The 23,124-nt window shown below is 37.5% G+C and overlaps 2 protein-coding genes across 2 annotated transcripts; both read right to left on the bottom strand.

Annotated features, from left to right (window-relative positions):
* Nucleotides 1-8: 8 nt before the first annotated feature.
* Nucleotides 9-4,165, bottom strand: barhl1a (BarH-like homeobox 1a). Its single transcript, XM_051110682.1, is given in 4 exon segments — nt 9-766; nt 2,141-2,363; nt 3,234-3,553; nt 3,555-4,165. Coding segments are annotated over 4 exon segments (900 nt in total). The 5' UTR covers nt 3,632-4,165; the 3' UTR covers nt 9-486.
* A 354-nt stretch (nt 4,166-4,519) lies between these two features.
* Nucleotides 4,520-22,679, bottom strand: cfap77 (cilia and flagella associated protein 77). The gene is made up of 7 exons (XM_051110688.1): nt 22,348-22,679; nt 22,123-22,199; nt 13,046-13,145; nt 10,083-10,311; nt 8,149-8,254; nt 7,953-8,054; nt 4,520-4,726 (listed from the first exon to the last, which is right to left on the bottom strand). Exons 2-7 carry the CDS (start codon nt 22,183-22,185, stop codon nt 4,604-4,606), a joined length of 723 nt encoding a protein of 240 aa, XP_050966645.1. The 5' UTR covers nt 22,186-22,199; nt 22,348-22,679; the 3' UTR covers nt 4,520-4,603.
* Between the last annotated feature and the right edge of the window lie 445 nt (nt 22,680-23,124).

The following is a 23,124-nucleotide window of genomic DNA, read 5'->3' as shown; positions in this document are numbered from 1 at the left end:
GAAAAGCTGTTTTATTTTTTGTAAAACAGCCGCTCCGCAATACAATCAAAATTACATTTCTTAATCATTAGTGTTGTTTTAGTTTTATTATTTTTGTTCTTACAATGCATTTTTATTCTTAGGTAGTCAAAAATCCACAATTGTGTTGCATGTGGTCATGGATATCAATTAAATTGTTTTTTTTAGGCTAAGTTTATTTTGGTTTGCGTCATAATTGTGTGCAAATAAACCACGCCATTTCTTAGGGGAAAAGCAACTTCTTTCAGAAAACGGTCGGGAGGTTCATGAGGTGATGGAATCAAAATAATTTTCTCATAACAACTTCCGCACGTTGAAGTTTAATAAATAGTTAGCATTCGCCTTTTGGTCAGAGTCATTTGGAAAGTCTATTATTGCGCGTTTATATTTTCAGTATACATGGGTATTGTCCAAGCGCAACCCTGTCGTTCCTGAGGTTGGAGGGTTTTTTAGTCAGGTTGGATCAGTTCATCGCGGCGTGTGTCGCGGTATCACTCCAGGGAGAGATGCTGGGTCTCCGGCACCCTGGAGACCGTGCAGGAGGATTCTCGGAACCAGAGGCCGCTGAACCGGTGGTGGAGGCGCGGACGGTCCTCTGTACAGATACAACCCTGGTCCCGGGTCGAGGTTAGACACCAGACTTTGGGGGTAAAAATAGGGTGAGGGAAACATTCTCTGTAGGGCTGAGTAATTCCCTGCCTCCGCTAGGAGCTCCAGTCCAACCGCTGTCTGCCGTTTCCACTTCGTTCTGTTTAAAACACAACGTGGGCCTCGTTAATTTACAAAATGTGACACAGGATTGCAAAAACAGGTCTAAGTAGCACAGCTATATTTGTAGCAATAGCAAACAATACATCGTATGGGTCAAAATGATTGACAAAAATCATTAGGAAATTAAGTAAAGATCATGTTCCATTAAGATATTTTGTAGATTTCTTACCGTAAATAGGCTATATCAAAACTTATTTTTTTTGATCAGACATATGCATTGCTGAGAAGTTAATTTGGACAACTTCAAAGGAGATTTTCTCAAAATGTTACATTTTTTGCACCCCCAGATTCCAGATTTTAAAATAATTGTATCTCAGCCAAATATTGTCCCGTCCTAACAAATCACATATCAATGAGCTTTCAGATGTATACATTTAAAAAAAATTTACCCTTATGACGGGTTTTGTGGTTCAGGGTTTTCTTGATATCAAAATATTCTAATTAAATCTATTAAATTCTTGGAAATGTTGTCATAGTATAGCATTATATGTACTGTTGTTGTTAAATATAGGCTACTTGTCCATCAAATCAAAGTGTGGCGTAACTAATATACAGGAAGCCATTTTGTTGTCATGTGACACTAAAACAAAGAGGATCCCTTTATAGGTGTCAGTGTCTTTAAGTTTAACCTTTTAATATTTTCCGCGTGATTTAACATTTTTATGAAAACGAACGTTTTGTTCAGGTCAATTAAAGTTAACCAAGAAAAACTCGTGATTTGAAAATGTTTACAATTCAAGGTGCAAGTTGCTTTTTTCCTTTGTAGAAAGAGATATACCTTTTCCCCCAAAAATGCCTTAAAACAACATGGATAAAATTGCAGTTAGATTAATGCAGTCATAGCTATATGAATATTAAAAAATAATAAACTGTAAACAAATATTTGGCGCTTCATAGAAAGTTTTTGTTCGTCGAGGATGAATCCGTGTAATATCCTGTAGAACACTCATCCGTCAAATTGTCACTCAGCAAAGAGCCATTTCAGATAAATAATTAATAATTTTGGCAATTGTTTAATTACTACTCGGAAGCTAAATTATTGATACACGATGCACTAATTTATTATTTATGAGTGAATGTGTTGGACTCGTGGTGTGCGAGGTTGTATATCCACAACTTTTCCCGTTGTGGTTTAATTTTTTTGACAGCATGACAACTGCTACAAGCAATTATTTTACAGCATAATATTGATATTATAATATTTCAGAAATATAAAACCTAGTGATTTTGTATAAAACCTTTACATTTAAAACCCCTTTAAAGTGGTTCGGCCCACATAATCTGGCTTCTAGTCAGTTACATCTTTGACTGGGAAAAAGTCTGTGATGTTTCACAAGATGTTTGTATTCACCTGCGGTTTTGGTACCATGTTTTGACCTGTGTGTCGGTGAGGTTGAGAGACGCTGCCAGCTCCATCCTGTCCTGCACGCTCAGGTACTTCTGACGCTCGAAGCTCCGTTCGAGCTGCGCCAGCTGGTGATCAGTGAACGCAGTGCGGGCTTTACGAGGCTTCTTCAGCCGGGAGCTGGGACTGTCTCTACTGCTGGAGATTTCTCGATCAGCTTCGTCTTTCACTGAAAACACCATGCACATATATGCATCATAAACATTTGTCATTTTGACAGAATTGCCATTTTACTACAGCTCATTCACGTTTGTTATGTAGCCTATATTTCATTAGTAATTCAGTTGTATCCATTATTTAAAATGCCTGTGGCTTAGACACTTTTTGATAGTATTATTTTGTTGTAATTTTGCATTAAATAATTTTAAAAAACAGCTCGGTCGAGCTGCAGTGAGAACATAAGACTCAAAAGCGGCTTGTCATTTTGTTGCACATCTGATCATCAGATGGATAAATTCACAGCCAAAATGATTTAATGAAACACATTTATTGCCAGTTAATTGTGAGCAGACACTCTCAGCTGACTGAACCAGTATCAGGACATTTGATTTGGGTTTGAAACCATTATACATTTTGACTAAAATGACCTCCAGTACTGTGATTACTTATTTAAAAACCATGTTTCGATTACAGATCAATTTAACGGTTAAATACACGAAGAGAAAAGAAAACGAAAAATGATCATAAAACTATAAATTATTTTTGTTTCTTCACGGATGTCAGCAGTGGTGCCTATTTATTCGTGCTTATTTTGTTATCTCTTAGCCTTCCGTTTAAACACCGATTTCAATTTCAAACATTAAATAAAAAATACATTTATATATTTACCTCGACTAAGTTTGACCTAATTTCTAAGGAAAGTAAAAATACCTAACGGCGTGTGACCATATATCAAATTTAATTTAAATCTTAAATTATCTAAAACTAAAATATAATAGGCTAATAATAATTTACCTGTTTGCCATGGGAAATCGTTTGAGTATTTATTTTGCTTAAGAGCTTTTTTTTTTTTAATAAAAACAAGCTTAGTGTGTCTCACCCCTGTATTCACTGTCCGAGGACGAATTGCTGTGAAGTTTGTCCATACAGTCTTCAGCATCTTGTGCTGACTGTCCAGTGCTGGAATAAGGAGCACAGGCTGCCAGGGGTTTGCAGTCCGCTAGTATGTCTCTGATGAGGAAGGAGGACGTGACTGTTCGCGGCTGCTGGGATATTTGTAAAGGAGAGTCTAGTCCGAGAGCCCGAGCGTGTCTTTGCACCGCGTCTTCCACCGAGGTCCGTCTCGGGGACGGAGGCGACGAGCAGCCGCTGTCAAGGTCCGACCGCGGGCTCAACTCCGCCGGAGACCTGCACTCCCCCCTTTGACATACACGGACTGCTCGGTCTGTGAGAAAGTAAAGACTCGATCCCAAAGCTCGACCCGTTTGATACCTCCATCGCGGGACAAATTCGATATCAAATGCGCATTTGTCCTTTCTGGTTTTGATGATGCGTAAAATTAGATTACAATTCTGGTCATTAAAACAAAAAAACTCTGGAAAAATCCGTTTGATCCCGTCCCAGAAAAAAAGCTCCTTTATTAATTTTTTAAGTGATTGCTTTTATTTTACCAGATCCTTCTTCTGTCGTTGACTGCAGGTCAGTTTTGTTGAATTTGTTCACGTACAGTTCCTCAAAAGCGAATCCGTAAAGTGCACCGGTCAGTTTCAGCACCAAGGACAGGTACAACTACATAAGAACAGCGCTATCAGCACTCATTATAAAACTATTCATTAGCTTGAAAACTTATCTGGCTACAAGCATGCTAAGCCCCAAATCCTCTGACCTAAACCCGATGCTGATGCGTAAAGTTCTAGTCCAGGTCTGCGAGGACTAAACCTGTGTAACAGAGTATAAACACAGGCAGTGATCTCCGCGACCTGAAAATGACACCCTCAAGGAAACAGCCAATACCGGAGGAGGAACAAGCTTTTAAAGGTGTCCATTCCGCGTTTGTCCCGAGCGCCACGTCGTTATTGGTTAAAGGGTGTTTTTGGGGGGTGATGATCACGTATGTGTTGTGGGAGGGGGAGAAACATAGTCAACCCTCCCTCTTTTCTTCTATATAAATCGCAGACACGTAATACGTGACATGTGGATCCTGCACAAGGTACTGGATTTTACATTTACCACTTTACCACAATTTCCTTTTTCTCAGTCTAACACCTAAACCAGGGGTTTTAAACTTGTACAGACCCAGAACCCCTGACCCGAACTCTCAGATATCCCAGGGATCAATATAAAATGCTAGATTTTTATTGACAACACTATAAACAGAAGAACAAATCACGTCATTTTTTTTATTGAGAGATTAATACTTAAAGAAGAAGCCTTATACAGAGGCACTGAGATGTAATAATTTTAGCTCTGTTAATCCACCGTGTAAGTGCCTTGACCCAGAATCCCTCTCCTGCTTGCAGTCTCTGAATGGTGGGCGCTCATGGCTTTCTTCCGGGCTTCAGGATCTCGAAAGGTGTCCAGAGCTGGTCCCACCTACAGAATACAAAACAGAGCATCTGATAAATCTTGCACTGATTTTCTGGGACGCTGTCTGGGTAGAAAGAGATGTAAATGTTTGTTTTGGTTATTATGTATATGTGACCCTGGACCACAAAACTAGTCATAATTGTAATTTTTTTAATATAATAAATATGCTTTCCATTGCATGGTTTGTTAGGATAGGACATTATTTGGCTGAGATATAAACATCTGGAATCTGAGAATGCAAAAAAAAAAAAAAAAAAAAAAAAAAAAAAACATTGAGGAAATCACCTTTAAAATTGTCCAAATGAAGTTCTTAGCAAGGCATATTACTAATGAAAAACTAAGTTGTGATATATTTATGGTAAGAAATTGACAAAATATCTTCGTGGAACATGATCTTTACTTAATATCCTAATGATTTTTGGCATAAAAGAATAAACATTTATTTATTTTTTGACCCATTTTTTACAATGTTTTGTTTTGTTGGCTATTGCTACAAATATACCCGTGCTACTTACGACTTATGACATATAAATTGTAGCAAAAAGCGTAATCGAATCTAATAAATGATCCTTGAGGAATATAGATTGAGGCCTTAATACTGAAAACAAAAAGACATGAATGACAGAGGAAAGTACCATGGATGGCACTGTTGGAACATGGAAGATTTTTTGTTTTGATACACAAAAGTGGAGTCAGAATAGTCGAACATTAAAAACATATTCCTGTAAACGGCAGCAGAGGTGCTTTGCCCATGTTTTACTTCTGTAGCATCTAAGCCGGTACGTAAAAATCTATACTGACAGCTATTAAATAATAGAAGTTGTTGGCACAGCACATTTATAATTTGAACAATGGCTCAAAACGGGCAGATCTGTAAGAAAAATATGTATTTCTGCTCTCCAAATGCTTATATTTCTGAACGGCAAAAACGTGTCGAAACTTTACCGGTGTGTCACGTCATGTTTTAAATATTACTTGTTTTTCCTTTTGCTAAAAAATCTATTGCCTCCCACAAACACTTTTGACACCTCCAAACCTTTTTGAATTAAATAGGAGGAACACACGTCTCGAGAAAGGTGGAATGAAAGAGATGTAAGGGAAGGTGACAATACAAACAAACAAACAACAGGAATGAAGAAAATGAGTGTCGAATGAAGAAGAGAGTCAAGGATGCAAATGTCGAACCTGGTGCTATCAGGACAGCTACTTGACAGGCTGTAATGAGCAGAGGTAAATCTTTTATAAGGTTAACGCTCCTCTCTCTCTCCATCAGCTGTCATACAAGAGAGAATTTAGCGCAGGCGTGCAACCAAAATAACACTCTCCCTCCCTCATTAGAGCCGACTGAGGGTGGACGACAGGACAGGCAGCTACGGGGTGTGTGTGTGTGGGGCTGGGGAGGGGGTTGTAATTTGCAGAGGAAATTCAGACAGAGAGGAAAAATAGGATGGTGGAGGAGTGCACGGAAAGAGTTAAAAGGAAAAAAAAAATAGCAGTATGGGATATCAGTGTGTGTGAGAGAGGGCTTATATGCCCCGTACAACAATAATAAGCATGTTCAACCATGTGTCATGCAAATAAATACATTCCCCTGTTGTTGAGTTTATGCGTTTTTATGTTCCTATATTTGTGTGATACAGAAAAACTGATGAGATACTCACTGGATCCTAAAATGAAATATGTGACCCTGGACCACAAAACCAGTCAGAAGTGTCAATTTTTCTAAATTAAGATTTTTACATCATATGAACGCTGAATAAGCTTTCCATTGATGTAAGGTTTGTTAGGATATGACAATATTTGGCAGAGATACAACTATTTGAAAATCTGGGATCTGAGGGTGCAAAACAAATCTAAATATTAAGAAAATCACCTTTACAGTAGTCCAAATTAAGTTCTTAGCAATGCATATTACCAATAAAAAATTCAGTTTTGTTATATTTACAGTAGAAAATTTACAAAATATCTTCATGGAACATCCTAATGATTTTTGGCATAAAAGAAAAATTGATAATTTTGACCCATACAATGTATTTTTTGACTATTGCTACAATTATACTCGTGCTACTTAAGACTGGGTTTATGGTCTAAGGTCACATATTTAGAAGGCAAATTTATTAATTTATTTTTTAATTTTGTTAGAATCTTATATTCTCTTCACAAAAGTCTCTTTTGTGAGATATGATGCTTTAAATACTGTATACATTTGTATACTGTATTACATGTTTTACAACAAATATCATTCTCAATAACCAATAATAGAACAACATTATTAATTTGGCCAACAAAGCTCTGTTTTGAAGGTATATTTTTATTACAAATTAACGTCAATAAAAAGTATCACAAATTTCCTCCAGATCATTTCAAATCGGACCTAACCAAGTTTAAGTTTGTAGCCATTTTGTGAATCTTTTATGCTGATATATTACAAAGAACCAGTTCAAGAGAGTCATTTTTCATGAATCAGGCATGAAGTTTTGTGGTCTTGAGCTGTGTTTGTTTTTGTGTGCAAGAAAGACAGAATCATATTTGAACAAGATGATACAACATATGGACTAAACGTCCTCAGCTGGGTTTTAAATCATTTTTAAAGTTTTTTTTGTTGCATTTGCAACTGTTTTTACTCACGATTTGGAGCTGTGTGAATAAATACTGTGGCTAGTGCATATGTACTGCGCTGTTCCGTCAGTGCTTGTAAAGGTGTGTTTGGATGTGTGTAAGGGCCATCATTAGCTCAGCAGGAGTCTGATTCCTTCATAATTGGAAGCATTGGGGATTGTCAATAGAGAATTTTCATGCACCGCTGACAGGTAGAGCTGTCAGCCTGGTAGTCTGCTTGTCAACGCAAAGGACCAATAAAAACAAAGCACTTTTGATTTACTTGGTGCTTTTGCATTAAGGCAAGCAGAGGGACCTAAACTGAAGGGGTTAGTGTGTATGTGAACAATCGTAAGGGCTTGAGGCAGATATTGTTACTTTTAGTGTAGATTTTTTTAGCAAGGCATCCTCACGCTGTCACAACACACGTGCACACTCTCTCTCTCTCTTTCTCATGCATGTATACATACTCATACACACACACTTACAGTACAAACAATTACAGTATAAAAACCACCACAAATATTACATAAATATGTATTTTTTAAAAATAAGTAGACTAATTAAGTGTGTGGAAAAAAAATTAGCCTGGAGACTATAGAAAGTTCATTGTGGGCACCAGGGGAGTTTTCACCTGCTGAAAACGAGGCATTTTCCACATGGACGGGGCCTCAGGCAAAGGGCGACTCTTGCGGAGCAGAGTTGTTCGCGTATCCTGTATACGTCCAAGCTGAGCCTGTGAAGGATTCAGTAGACACTTATAGCTTATACACTCTTCCCATAAAAGAAAAGGTTAATATTAAAGTAATTTTGTGATATCTTCAACTGACCTTCTTATGCTGATGGGCCTGTAGGATTTTGTCCTTGACCTGCTGCTCTTCCAGCCATCTTTGAGCATACTTATACTCCATGAGCTCTGAGATTGGGGTGGATGGTCTAAAATGGAAAAACAGAATATACACCTGAACATACTTATGTGATTTACATTTGTTTCAATAGATACAAACATAAACACGACAGTATATTGTTCGCCCCAAAAACGGAAATTCCATCATCATTTATTCACCCTCATGTTGTTCCAAATCATAATGGAAGTCAATGGTTACCAAAACTGCTTGGTTACTAACACTTTTAAAAAAATATATTTTGTGTTCTCCAGAAAAGAAGAAAGTCGTACATTAACATTGCAATCCATGCCGTTTACATCCGAGTATCGCCAAAATGGCCGTGCATCCGTGTAACTGACCAAATCGTGATGTAAGTGCAAACCCTCTATAATGACGTGCAGTATTGTAGCAGGCCTGTGATATATCAAACTCATAATCTTCACTATATGTACCCTATCTGGGCATTGTGATCAATGGCTCAGCATCCTAATGAGTTTAAATAGGCAGCTTTAAGCGAGCCTCCCAACCCAGTCATCCTAACATTATATAAGGTTCTGGGTAGTGCAGTGGAATGGCGAGCGCTCCCGTTTGACTGGCATTTGATCTTGGACTGCCAGGTGTAAAGTTGTGAAAACAACATTCTTATATCACAAATAGACATCTCCAGATGTATCTCTTGTGTGGATGTGTGTGTTGTATTTAATGTGTGTGTGTATGGGGATGGTGACATTTTGTGCAAGGATCCTAGCACACCCTCATTAGGGCTGACCGTGGCATTGGCAAACAGAATTTGATGGATAGAGTGCAGGGCCAAACAAGTCCCTGTGGACCCCTGATCTTACCTCTCATTGCTCCAGACCTCCTTCCTCCTGACTGGCTCTTGAAACACACTCTCACCTAGCACGTCCCACACTGGATGTATCAACATCAAGTGTGTGTGTGTATGTGTGTTAGCGAAAGAGAGAAAGTCTGGACACAAAGCTGTGTTTTCAGTTAAATAATTCAGCTCCATTTCAACAGTATCAAGGCCCAAGAGGGAGAGAACAAAAAAGAAAGCAGGCGGAAGGCAGAAGGAAGGAGTGAAGGGAGCTTGTGGCGCTCCGGACCGCTGTAATAATCCTACCTGTGCTCTCAGCAGAGTGCTTGTGTCATATCTCAGTGGGCACAGAACTCAAAGATGAGTGCTCTCTCCTTTCCTTCTCCCTCTTTCTCTCTATTTCTTATAGATATACATTTCTGTACCTCTCTCACTTTCTTGCTTATGCCTTTTGCCCCATCCAGTAAAACAAAACACCCCAAATTCACTTTCTGAATTTACCAACACCCACCTGCCACTGCTTCCCACACAAAATTGGCCTATGGATATCAAAAACGGAGTACAGATATTAATTCAAGAAATGTTACTATTACATATTGGTAATATGTATCTAACATATAATGGTTACAATGCCTGCAGTGCTACTGAAGGTGTTTACGAACAACTTTTATTGAATTTTTTTCTTATAGACAAAGCTTTGTGTCAGACTTTAAAAACCTTCCTGTGCGATGCCAAGTGTTTTTGAATGTTTTGATTCACTGCCTATATCTGGCTGTGTGTATGTGGGTGGGAGATGTAAATAGACAGTGGGAAAGAGACAAAGCCGAGGCAGAAGGTGTCATTAAAATGCATATCAGTGTGTAGATGTACAAACGCTTCCTTATTATTGAGTTTTTAAATTACATAGTAACAGCCTTGTATTAATGTTAATATTATCTTTTGAAAATGTAAATTATTGTTTTCACTAAAAATAATGGTTTGCTTCCTTCTGATTCCTCTCAGCACAGTTTTAATTTAGATTAGACTGAGACCTTAATGGTGAACACACACCTACACTCACCTGTTACTAATACCAAATGAAGCATCTGCCGGTATGCGAGCTGGGGCAGACCTGCGAAACCCCTCTCTGGTCAGCGGCTGGCGCCGAATGTCATGGGTGGCGCGGTACTGGTGCAGTTCTTTAGCAGTAACCAAGCCTGACTTGACCCCTTCTCGGTTAAGAGCGATAAAATCCCTCTCAGCCTCCCTGTTTCTAGTAGACATAGTGTGAGTGTGCCAGCTGGAGATAGCTAAAAAATGAAAGAGAGAGAGAAATCACAGCAGAAAAATACTATGAAATCAAGGAAGACTTAGTTCATTACACAAAATTCCTTTGATGAGAAGGATTTTCTAATCAGTATTTTCGTCTTGTTTTTCCTCAAAAATATCAAAACAAGATAAATTTACTTGAGAAGCTAAACTGCAGAAGATACAAAGATTTGCTTTCAGATGATATATTAAACAACTGAATTTTGTTGAATGTATGTGTAAAACAAGAAAAACAATTTGCCAACAGGATTAGAAAAACTTAATTCAGGAAATATTTTCTGAAAACAAGTCTTATCATCACTTTACTTTTAAAATACATTTTGTCTTGTTAAAATGTTATTTTCATATTAAAAAAAACTTTAAAAGATGATTTTATTGCAGCTTTGGACACTGAGGATGCAATACTCACTGGTTTTATAGGTCTAAATAAGTCATAATTTATTGTACAAAAAGACTTCTGAAACCTGATCTCATGATGAAAACGTACCCGTGGGAAATTTTTCGCAAGACGCTAAATATGTACTAATAAGTACATATCACTGCAGTTTCCAACAGAAATGAACACTAGTGGCTGTAAAACAGTGAGCACTTGTAATCGTTTACGTACACAGTTATGATTACAGCTCCATATGTTTCGCTTTCCAGATGTAACAAGCTTGCTCTAGACTTAGGATGAGGAATCCTTGGGTACGAATCCTGTGAAAAACATGACTAACAGTGAAAGAGCTGAAAGATGAGAGATTGAAAAACAAGCTAAAATGGCATGCTTGCATTTTTATGTCACATTAGCTTTTGTTCATACTATCGGGTAAGTTTAGGTGTAGTGCAGATGGTACATTGTTTTTATTAGTTATAGCACCACTCCAATATCATTTCAAGTCAGAACTGTGGTGACGTGTACAAAACCAATGTCACATAAAACGTACCATATGTACGTTCATCGGTTCCAGGGAAAAAAGCAAACATTCTTTTAGTGCCATTCAGTGGACATTTTACATTGAATATGTCACGAAACATACATGGCGGTATGTATTTCAAGTCTTGCAAAAAGTTCCCACAGGTACGTTTTCGTCATGAGATCAGGTAGCAAATAACACTCTAAAGAAAAAATATCACTATATAATACTCTAAAAAGTTGGATCAACTTAAAATTACTTCAAGTGGTAACACAAAATAATTGAGTTTTTTTCAAATAAATGTGAAGTTGTCATGAAAATCTAGATTGCACAGGCTGATGGGTCCTTATTGCAAACTGAAGATATTAAGAGCATAAAGCTACTTGGCACAAGCTGATTGGTTCATGTTGGACATGCAGTCAATGAGCTTGCTGCTTTATATTTAAATAACTGGTTAGTATTCACTAGAGCATTTTGCAGCGCACTTTTATGTTTTCTCTGAAACCCTCCTCTTTCCCCAGCTCCACCTGTATAGCAGTATATCTTAAATACTCGCAGCATCATAATCTGCATATGTATTGGCAGTAGCAAGTTCCTATCATAATAATCTACAGTGAAAGCAATAACCAACAGCAGCGTAGCAGAACTGTTCCGACCAAGATCATATCGGGGCGAGCAGAGCTCATTAACATTTAAAGTAACTTTGAGCAGAACAGGATGATTTTTGCAGAGCTGATTTCGGCAAGGTAAAAAAGGTGTTATTTACACTACCATAGAGAAATTTTAACCAAAGCATGTTATAGATAGTCCCTAAAGAAGCATATCAACTTGTGGAAAATGGGTATCGAATGACCCCTTTAAGTTAGACATATTAGCAGTATTCAAACTATTAGATACAGCTGTTCACATTATTTTTTCTGTAAGAGCGGGGGTGGCCATTTGTGAATTGTATGGGTCTGGCTTCTGGTCTTATCCGCGTCCAGCTATTTTTAGCAGTACAAAATGTTTTGCTGCTTGATATTGCAAATTGGTGTGTCTTACCATATTATTTTAATGTATAATCTTAATTATGAACACAATTGGTTTGTAGTGCAAACAGTTTTATTGTTTACTGCACGTTGTTATTCTTCCCGTTATTTCCCTATATAGTGGCTCATGGACCGGAAATCTCATCCATGAGCTTACTTCTGTGTTGAAGAATAAGGTGGATAGAAAGATTAGCAATTCGAGGCAGAAAAAACACAAAACTGTTCAGTGGCTTTGCTTACTAGCAGCTCTCCTTCATGAAACTAGGTAAATAAAGTAGGCATGGGCTCCAGCAAGGCTCTGTCTGACATGTTCAGAACCAAGTAGAGATCAGTTTTGGGTGTTTTCTGCAATAATAGTTACATAAGGATTTGTGATGAGTAAGCTTAGATAAGCATGACAGGGTAACCTCAGCCTAGAACTGCATCATAGGGTATGGGACTGTATAAGGGCTTGACACTTGCAGTCACTGCCTGTCGTCCGTTGGAAGTGCATAATTAAAGTGTGAGACGGGGAGCCAGCGCAGAAGCCAGGCACAGTTTAGTATGCTAACAGGAGCGCACTGACAGCACAGGCTAAGCGCCTGAGGGGACACTTACTCAAGAAAACGCACTGTGACATCATCCTGTGACAAGGGTTGATGGGGAGCGGGTGTGGTGTCTCATAAACAAAAGGCTTTGAGTTAGTGTAGATGGAGCTTTGTAATGATTGAGATTTTGGATGTAAAGCCAACAGTGGTAAAGTTTTAAAGGCAAATATAGTGTCAGTTTTACAAAACTGTTTTGCCACCTACCTTCTGGCACTCCTCCATCCTGAACTGTGGTCGCTGTCCCAAAAACAAAGTCAGGTCCTGGATAGGACAAACCTCTCGACTTGGTCTTTCCAAGTGCTGGCTATAGAGAAAACACAATAATGAGATAAATACAAATATTTAATGAATAGTGTTTATTTAACTTTTTAATTTTTTTTTTTTAAATCTTCCCTCAAGTTTTTTGAACAATAAGATTTTTAATGTTTTTTACAGAATTCTCTTCTGCTCACCAAGCCTGCATTTATTTGCTACAAAATACAGCAAAAGCAGTAATATTATGAAATATTTTTTATTGTTTAAAGTAATTGCTTACTATTTGAATATATTTGAAAATGTAATTTATTCCTAAATTTTGCTAAAGCTAAATTTTCAGCATCATTACTCCAGTCTTCAGTGTCACATGATCCTTCAGAAATCATTCTAATATGCTGATTTGCAGTTCAAGAAACATTATTATTATTATTAATATTTAAAACAGTTCAGTACTTTTTTTCAGGATTCTTTGATAGAAAGATCCAAAGATCAGCATTTATCTGAAATAAAAAGTTTTTGTAACACACAATATACCATTCCATTTTGGTGAAAAAAATTGTAGAAATTAATACTTTTATTTAGCAAGGATGCTTTAATTTGATCAAAAGTGAAGGTAAAAACATTTTTAATGTTACAAAAGATTTCTAATTCAGATAAATGCTGTTCTTCTGAACTTTCTATTCATCAATGAAACCTGAAAAAAATTATTCTCAGTTGTTTTCAACATAATAATAATAATAATAATAATAATAATAATACATTTATTTGCAAAAACAGATAACTTTATTTTTTAACACTTTCAAAATTCATTTTTTTATTGTTATCATGTTTTTATTGTTTTATTATGTTAGTTAGCAGTATTTTATTTGTTATTTTTACTTAATCAAAATAACCCAACTGTAGTTTGATTGAGATTAATTGGAAAGCACAATGAAAAAACATGATTTCTAAAAATTGTTAAAAATGGAGCTATCTGTTTTTGCAAATGAACTCTTCAAATGTTTTTTTTTTGAGTAGCAAATCAGAATGTTAGAATATTCTTCTGATTACAATATTCTTATGATTTCTGAAGGATCATGTGACTGGAATGATGCTAAAAATTCAGCTTTTTAAAATATATTAAAAATAAAAACAGTTATTTTAAATAGTAAAGAATATTTCAGAATTTTACTGTTCAAAAACTTTTGACTGGTATCTATCTATCTATCTATCTATCTATCTATCTATCTAAGCTTCAGCAGGACAAATTCCTTCTGTGTGTATGGAAACTTATAATAAACTTAAATTCTGAATGTAAATGGAAAATTACACTTTTTAAAAGTACATTTTAATAATTATTTTTATCTAAATATTTATCTAATTTCCTCTCCAAAGGCTGTTTTATGTGTCTGTTTTCTGACAGAACAGTAGCTCTGGTTCTTCAAAACATTGTTTTTCTAAACCTATAAACTGTCAATCAAACTGTCAATCATTCTCAATTACATCACCGCAATAAAGGCGCTGTTAAACTGAAGCATTTAACGACGCAAGACAATGCACGCATCACAATGTCAAAGTTTTATGGACCTCTAGAGCGGCGTCTGATTTCTTGATTGACAGGCAGATTTGCGACCCACACCTTCAAACCCTCGCACAGCAAAGCATCTGATTGTGTCTATTAATAAAATCGTAATTATGCACAAACTTATTACCATAAAAAATGGCGCAAAAGAAGCCCAAATGACTGCGGTGTCTGGCAGCACAGTAAAAAAAGACGAATTCCCATTGAACGTTGATGTGAGTGATCTTGAAGGCTGATTTCTTCAGTCAGGATTCTGAATTGCTAGCACAATGTAGTCCAGTCAGTTCATGCAGAGTATGATTTCTGTCTCCAGAGTCATAACTGTAAGATGATTGACAGCTAAAGAGTTGAAAAAGGCAACACTTATCCAACCATGTGTGTGTTGGGGGGTTGTATTTACCCCCTATCATCATCTACTCAGAGAGAAGCTCTCATGGGGCAAAAGAAAAGCCCACTATTTTTCTCTGAGCTCCGTTAAACAGCTCAAAGCCTTGTTTTAAGAGCAGCTTAGCTGCGAAAAGGTGGAAAATTGAGAATCAAACCACGGCAAAGGTGACAACCGGATGTATCAAAAGTGATCTGTGGAATATGGTGCCTGAGCACTCCAGAAGCACGTATCTTTGATCTTTGATGGAACATGAGGGAGGTGTGCTCATGTGTCAGTCACAGAGTTACATTCATGTCGGCGGCTCTCCTCACGCTGCCGTATGCGATTTTTGGAGGGAGAAAAGAATCAGCGCCGTGAGTCTGTCATCATCTCTGGAGATCTCTGTGTGTTTGCTGTGCTCTAAAGACTTAATTCTTGGTTAAAAACCCTCAATCCTTCATTATTCGGAGCTTTGAATAGTCTACATTGAAAAATGGATTTGAAAGATATTTGTCACTGGACCCCCACCAATCACGCCGGGCAAGTAAAGCCCTCCAAAAACCCAATTCGACTGCCAAACTTGAGTTCCTAAGCACGGCCAAATTGAGATAACCTAAATCTTCCTTGGCCTTTTTACCTCACAGACACCCAACCTCTAGTTAACATATCTGCTGAAACGTATCAAACGCTTCTTAAAAGCGCCAATCTTTTGAGCAAGTGCCACCAGGCTTCTCGGCCAGCCCTCTAATCCCCTTCGCAATTTTAATCTGCAGATTGTTTTGAGGAGATCACTTAGAGATGCCTGAAGGAACGTGTTGACCGCTGGCGTAAAACGGCTAATCAGACCCCTCAAAACATTATTGGGCCTTTCATGTGCAATAAAAGAGCTGAAAGAGAGGAGGACAACAGAAAAGGCAAGTCGGGCGAAGGATTATGTTAAGCAAAAGCTCCTTTTATATTGTCATTTACTGGTGATCTGTCTCTATATTGTGTTTTCATTAACCAGGCATGGACCTGCTGAATGAGAATGAGAATAGGGCCGCTTCAGGAGAGGCTACATGAGGGTCAGCGAGAGCAGATTATTCGCACAGGCTAAAAGAGACGGTGAACAGGGGGACATAATCATCTCTTACTAAGGAGACCCCTTCGGCCTATTCAGGCCCCCGTGCTTTAATTTCACCATCCTTTTGTGCTTCTCCTGCTTGTGTGTGCTTTTAGGATTTCGCTTGAGCTGCTGAGATTAGCTTAGCGCTGACCCTCAGAGTCCATCGCTGCACTTTTCAGTCGTGTTTGAACGCTTGCACAAGTTTTTTTTTTCTCAGATGTTGCGAATACCATGTGGTATTTGTCTTTTTTCTCCTTAATCTCATCCAGACATCATTCCCGACAGCCTTTGCTACTAGATTTGCACACATTTTAGACAGAAAGCTTCTGGATAAAACTGGTCTGCTCCTCCTGTCCAAGACCTACTAGGTTTATTCGGTCTCAGTGGAACTGGTTTAATCTTATCAGGCAGCGGCATGGAAGATCGCAAGCCAGGCCTGATCATCTCATCACATCAGTGCTGACAGACAGCTTCGCTATGAGTTTCTCCGTCAGACTTACAAATAAAAGTGCCCATGATGATGATTAGAGGATAACGGCAGTAATGCTCACCGAACTGTCTCCACTAATTATTATCCCGCTCTTCCAACTCAGTTCAGCGCCATCTGGTGCCTGATTACAGGACAGCAGGCGCACTGGCTTAAAATTAATCTCTTCATCTCAACTAAGATAAAAAGAGGGAATGAATGGCGGAGAGAAAGTGGATGTGGGGAAGCACAAGAAAGAATCTGTATCATTGTCAATGTGTGATCTGATACAGTTCAAGGAGAGAGAATTCAAATATATTCACTGTTACAAAGCAGCAGAGAGGGAAACACGGTCTATCTGGAAGGCAATCCAGAATCCAGAAAATGCCAACGTGTTTAAGTCAGCTAAAAAATACATTTATTAATAAGGATTAGGTCGAAAATGCTGAGAGGAGAGAAAGTGGAATCATAACCTTAACTTTCACATCAGATCACAGCTTTTCTCGTCTCTAGCTAAATCCGTCAACTCTAAATTAATATCAGCCCACTTCTAAAATCCCCAGAATGTCAATGCGCGCATATGTGCAATGCAAACATGCACGCACATTCATCTCATTTCCTCTATAGTCTGGCTGGTTATTAAGATGCTAACTCTCTTTATGTGTGGCAAATCCTGAAGCTTTGGGTATAATTGATGAGGCATTTCCATAAAGAGGGCCAGCTAATTGGGAGCATGTGTCTGGGCAAGCTTGCGCTACCCTTCTTCAATACAGATGAGTGTTATCCTACCGCTTTAAATGTATGTATGCTTGAGTATGTATGTGTGGGTGTGTTTAATAAAAAACGATCCACAACTTGGATCACAAACTGCGTTTAAAACGTGAATAAGCGGAACAGTACTTAGACATTTCCAAGGGTTCAAGCTGTCCTTAAACTGGACTAAATTTGTATATGGACAATCAAAAATGCAGCTGGGTCAGTAGCATTACTTTTTTTCTGTATCTATTAATTTATTTAAAATATATTTTAAAAATTCAACTGATATACCACCGTTTAAAAGGCATCAGTAAAATATTTTTTGAAAGCAGTGAATTGGCAAGGACGCATTAAAGTAACCAAATGTGACCAGGACCATAAAACCAGTCATAAGTCAGCAGCCAACAATACACTGTATGCGTTAAAATGATTAATTTTTCTTTTATGCTAAAAATCATTAGGACATTAAGTAAAGATCATGTTCCATGAAGATATTTTGTACATTTCCACTGTAAAAAAAAAAAAAAAAAAACACACAATTTGTTGAGTCAGCTTAAAATAATTTGTTACCCTTCTGCCTTAAAATTTTAAGTTCAGTCAACTAAAATAAGTTTAGTCAACTTGAAATGTTAAGTTGTACTAAGTAACACCTTAGATATTTGTGTTTGCTAAACTTAACAGATGGGTAAGTAACCCAGCTGCCTAAAAATTTGAAGTTGATTCAATTCAAATATCTAAGTTGTCACTTAGTATAATTTAACATTTCAAGTTAAACAAAAAAAATTTTAAGGCAGCCAGGTTACAAATTATTTTAAGTTGACTCAACAAATTGTTTTTTTCAGTGTACCATAAATATGTCAAAACTTAATTTTTCATTGGTAATATGCATTGCTCAGAAATTCATTTGGACTTTAAGGGGAGACACTGCAGGCAAAAACACTGTTTTTTCATGCACCTGTCAAATTTGAGATTTTGGGCTTTTTGGTTTTTCATAAAATGTTTTTTCAGACTAGTGGAAAGAAAACATCCAAAAGACACTGTATAGCAGTTTATCTATTTGTGTCAATAGATTTCAATTACAATACATATTTTTAAAAGCCGTTTTCACAAAATGAGCTTTTTCTTCTACACTGAGCCATAAATCTCCACTTCAGTAACACTTACACACCAAACTTTACATTTTTATTCCTGTCTATATCCTGAAGATTTTTACAGAGGGATTTGTTCATATATAATTTGCTTGACATTTTATTCCCCCAAAAACTGTGAAACATATATTGTTTTCTGTCTTTTCTATGTATTTTCTGAATTATGGAGTGACAAAATGAGATTTTGTGACAACATTTGACATTTGACTTAGATTTTTGTACTAGAAATGTATGCAATTAAGTGCATATTTCATTAAATAATGCCTCGTTTGCATATTTAAACCTAACATTTTAGAAAAGTTGTAATACAAAAAATGTTTGCAATTATCAATGTAAACAATCAACTGGGTAAGTAAGGCGATAACTATTAGTTAATTTTTTTATTCTATTCACCTGCAGTGTCTCGCCTTAAAGAGTTAAAGTTTTTTAAATAGTACACCATACATCAATAGAAAGCTTATTTATTCAGCTTTCAGCTGATGTATAAATCTCAGTTTCAAACTGACCCTTATGACTGGTTTTGTGGTCCAGGGTCACAAATATGGCAGTAATAATGTTAAAAAGATTTCTCTTTTAAATAAATCAACTTTCTATTAATTAAAGAATCCTGTAAGATATGTAGCACAGTTCCACAAACATTTTAACCAGCTGTTCTCAGCATGAATAATAGTAAGAAATGTTTGTCGAGCACTAAATCTGCCTACTGAAAATTCAGCTTTACCACAGCAGAAATAAAGTACTATTATAATTTTACTTTTAAATTATGATATTTCACAACATTACTGTTTTTGCTGTAATGAACTTTTAAACGATAGTGTATAAACACTGACTTGAAATTTTAAGAACTTGGATTATACTTTTTTCTTATTTGTCACTGACCCAGCTGAAAGCAGCCCCACAGACTACATAAATAGTTAGCACTACAACTGAACACGGACTAGAATGATATATGTGTTTCCATTCTTTTAATCCATAAATGAATGCATACGGCCCCTGTTATGACAGACTACATGTGCCAAAGGTCTCTTTACATATCTCATTTACATTTATCTATTATGCAAGCAGTTTACAGTTATGTATTGGGTTCATGGTTATGTATCTGTCTCTCTGTTCTTGTGTCTACAGCAGTCCCAGCTGGATCCCATTAATAATAAGGCCCTGTGTTGCTACAGCGACCACGTGGAAGCTAAAGCACCTTGCAGAAGCGGTAGGCACTGTACACGTGGGCCTAACAGTAGATACCTATGTACAGCTGAGGTGGGTGAAGGTCAAGGTCGAGACCAGTTCCTTTGCAATTCAAATAAATTCCCGAGGCCAATTAAAGCCACTAGGAAACTGTATAACATTTTTGCCAGCTCTCAAACTCCAGTAATGCTTTTTAAAGCGGCCCGAGCCTTCAAAAGACATATTTTTTATTTTCATGTGCTGAAGTTTAATTCAGGCAAAAAAACAACTTTAGGCCAGACCACATATACATAATAAATTTGCGCTGCAGGCAAATATCAGCTACAGTACAGATTTGCTTAAGAATGAACCGCAGATTGCCGTGTGTCTAACATTAGCTACATAGGCTGAATGAAGCGAATGGTAATGAGTGGGAAGAGGGGACTGTGAATGGGGCCCAGCCAGCCTGCTGCACAGCAGGGCTCTCTCAGACACCAGAGAACAACAAAAGCCCCAAATCTGCTCCCCTGATCTCTAATTTACTGGTCATCAGGGAATACAGGCATGAAAACAGGATTTATTGGCCATGCCTCATCAAAAAGGAATTAACAAGAGAAGAGGAGAGGCCTTTTTGTACTTTTCTCGCTATCAACTTTTTGGTCACAAATGCAGAAAACCACACTTTGGGTGCTCGGTTCTAGACTAATTCATCTCCTTTTCACTTTGAGGCCCATTAGCACATTACTAAGATATATGTCCCTTTTCCCCACGGGACAGCCATACATCAGCCCTGCATAAGCAGAGAAAACTTCTGCGATGATGAACTGCTGCGCAGGCCGACAAGAGATGCGCTCAGCACCAGGGACTTGCTGCAGTTGGCCTATTTCTTAATGAACATGAGTCTTTCACGGGTCTCCCTTTCCATTGCAAGCGAGCAACGACAGCCTTCGCTGATTGAAAAAGGTTGAACGTTCGAACCTACAGCTCTAGAAACTAGACGTGCGAGAGGGAAGAAATAGAGCAACATCAGGCAACGCCACAAGAACAAAAGCTTAAATCCTCACAGATGACTCTGTCATTGTTCCAGCGCATTGCCAAAACCTGTAGCTATGACTGCTCACAATGAAAAAGAATGAGAAATCCTTTATCTCGTGGGACTATGGGAACATGCACGCAGTTCATTATCATAGTCATTTAAATACAGTAATCCTATTTTCTGCATCAGTCAAAAGGGGCATATCAAATAACCCTAGAGAACATTAGAAAGAAAGGAGGGGCGAGAGCAAGCAAAGGTCTAACGGAGGCATCTTATCCCACCAGGGATGGACAGGATGATTGGATGAGTGTGAAAAGAGAGAAAGGCCACGGGAGCGAAGGAAAAGGAGAAACATTGAGGACTGTGCAGGTTCATTTCATTCTTCCTTCTGCTCCAATGGAAGACTTGATGAAGTTGAAATGAAGCAGAATTAGATGAAAGATACGACAGAAGTGCTAGTTAGGGATTCAAGACTTGTGCTGCGTCTCACAAAAAGGGTAACTAGAGGAGAAGGCAGAGAAAAAAAATGTGATCTTATAAACACCATTCCTCAAATCTCAGTGCCACAATCTTTTTAAAATAAAAGTTTTTTGTTGGAATCTACAGTTCTAATAAGAACCCTTAACATCCAAGGAACCTTTAAACTGCACTAAAAGTGCTTTATGGTAAAAGATGCTTTAGATTTACTGTAAGAGAAACTAAGAAAAATGGCACTCTATGGCATTAATGTGAAAACACCCTTTTGGAACCTTTATTTTTAAAAGTTCGCACTTTGTTGTCAACACATGAAGTTATGCTGGGAATGTTAATGGTTTGTGAGTTCTTGCCTCTCTTTTTTCTAAATATGTGTATTAAATATGAACATAAACAACAGCGAAATATATCGTCTTGGGACTCAAAGTTACAGTTAATATGTTTTTGTATTTGAATGAAGGAAATGTGCAGGTTAAACGTGTCAAAACTGTAAACGGACTAAACCAGTGTGGGTTTCACATTCTAAATGTGTGTTCTAAACTCTTGGTTTACTTTTTAGCTTATTAATATTCGTTCTACGTGACTTAAACGATGTGTGAGACAAAGCAGACGTGCGAAATGTGCAGTCCTGCTGTGGTATTCCAGGAACAGTGTTGAGAAACACAGGACTAGATCCCACAAGCATCAGCGTCATGGTGAGATTTATTCCAAAACTAACTCTGCCATCTAGCGTTCATTTTAGTTATGACGTTGTTATTTTGTTGTGCGTTTTCACAATACGGTGAAAATTCCACCATTATTTGTGAAACACGGCAGGAATTTTTACATCGAGACTAATTTCGTTTGTTTACTATATACGAGGATAAGCTATTCATAAATAGTGCTGTGCAGAGAAATACGTTTAGTTAACTTAGTATTAGTCAAAGCCACCATCGATATCAGTCCTGACCTTAATTAATAGAGGACGATGCAGCATAGACTCTCTCACCACACCAACACGAGGACTTTCCATGACTCCTTTAATCCCTGTTGTAAAATAAAAATATTACAAATGATTATACGATATGATTTGAAAACGTAAACAATTAATACACGTTGATTATATATTGCCGAAACGTTGCCAACTATGGCATTTTTGCATACTTCTGTTATTTTTTGAAAGAAGATCTCAAACCTGTAGGGCGAGATGACAGCTTGTAAACACGGTTCCCGGTGCTTTTTTGGCTAAATGAGCCTTGCTGATCCTCGATGTGGTAACTGCAGCTCAAAAGCACTAAAACACCCTAATATGTTTTAGCAGTTTCACAGGCAGTGTCACAAACCTGTCTGGTTGTTTAGCGTTGTCATGGAGACGGGACGCTGCTCGAGGCACGAGTATCGCGAGCTTATTATTGAAGCTTGATTCTTTTAAAATATATTCATGTAATATTTGCAGTTATAGTGAGGTATATTGTATTTTGAAAGGCAAAAACTTTCGAAGTCATAAATGCTAATTCGGTGTGTTGACCGGTCATGATCATCACTCCAGTACGATAGAGGGAAGCATTGTACAACGGATGCAAAGACTGAGCGACGACATGAAACAGAAGAGAGAGAGAGCACATAGTAGAAATTCCTCTATATTAATTGTTATTAGTAGGTTAGCAGGGTAGAAAATGTACTTAAGTTACGTATTGACCACCAGCCTCAGCGACTAATTGATGAATGGCCAAATTTACTATCCAGCTTTTGTTTCAAATAACCCTTAAAAGATTAACCATGGTTAAAGTGTAGTAACCATGTTTTTTTAGTGTATAGATTGCCACTTGTATAACCACAGTTTTACTGCAAACACCACAGTTAAACTATGGATAGTGTACCAAAACCATTGTTAATTTGTGGTTTCCATGTTTAACTATGGTAACCATGTTATTTCGGTTTTATTTGTAGGTTAATTTTCGTAAGGGAAACC

This window comes from Labeo rohita, chromosome 5 (assembly GCF_022985175.1).
Source record: "Labeo rohita strain BAU-BD-2019 chromosome 5, IGBB_LRoh.1.0, whole genome shotgun sequence".
NCBI classification, from domain to species: Eukaryota; Metazoa; Chordata; class Actinopteri; order Cypriniformes; family Cyprinidae; genus Labeo; species Labeo rohita.
Note: the sequence above shows the minus strand (reverse complement) of the source record. Positions and strands in the feature narration are given on the sequence as shown.

Coding starts and splice junctions, on each gene's coding strand:
- cfap77 (XM_051110688.1), bottom strand. CDS start 22,185: ATGGAAAGTCCTCGTGTTGGTGTGGTGAGAGAGTCTATGCTGCATCGT. Junction 8,255..10,082: donor TCATTTGGTATTAGTAACAG/GTGAGTGTAGGT, acceptor TTTCCATTTTAG/ACCATCCACCCCAATCTCAG. Junction 4,727..7,952: donor AAATGCCTCGTTTTCAGCAG/GTGAAAACTCCC, acceptor TGTATTCTGTAG/GTGGGACCAGCTCTGGACAC.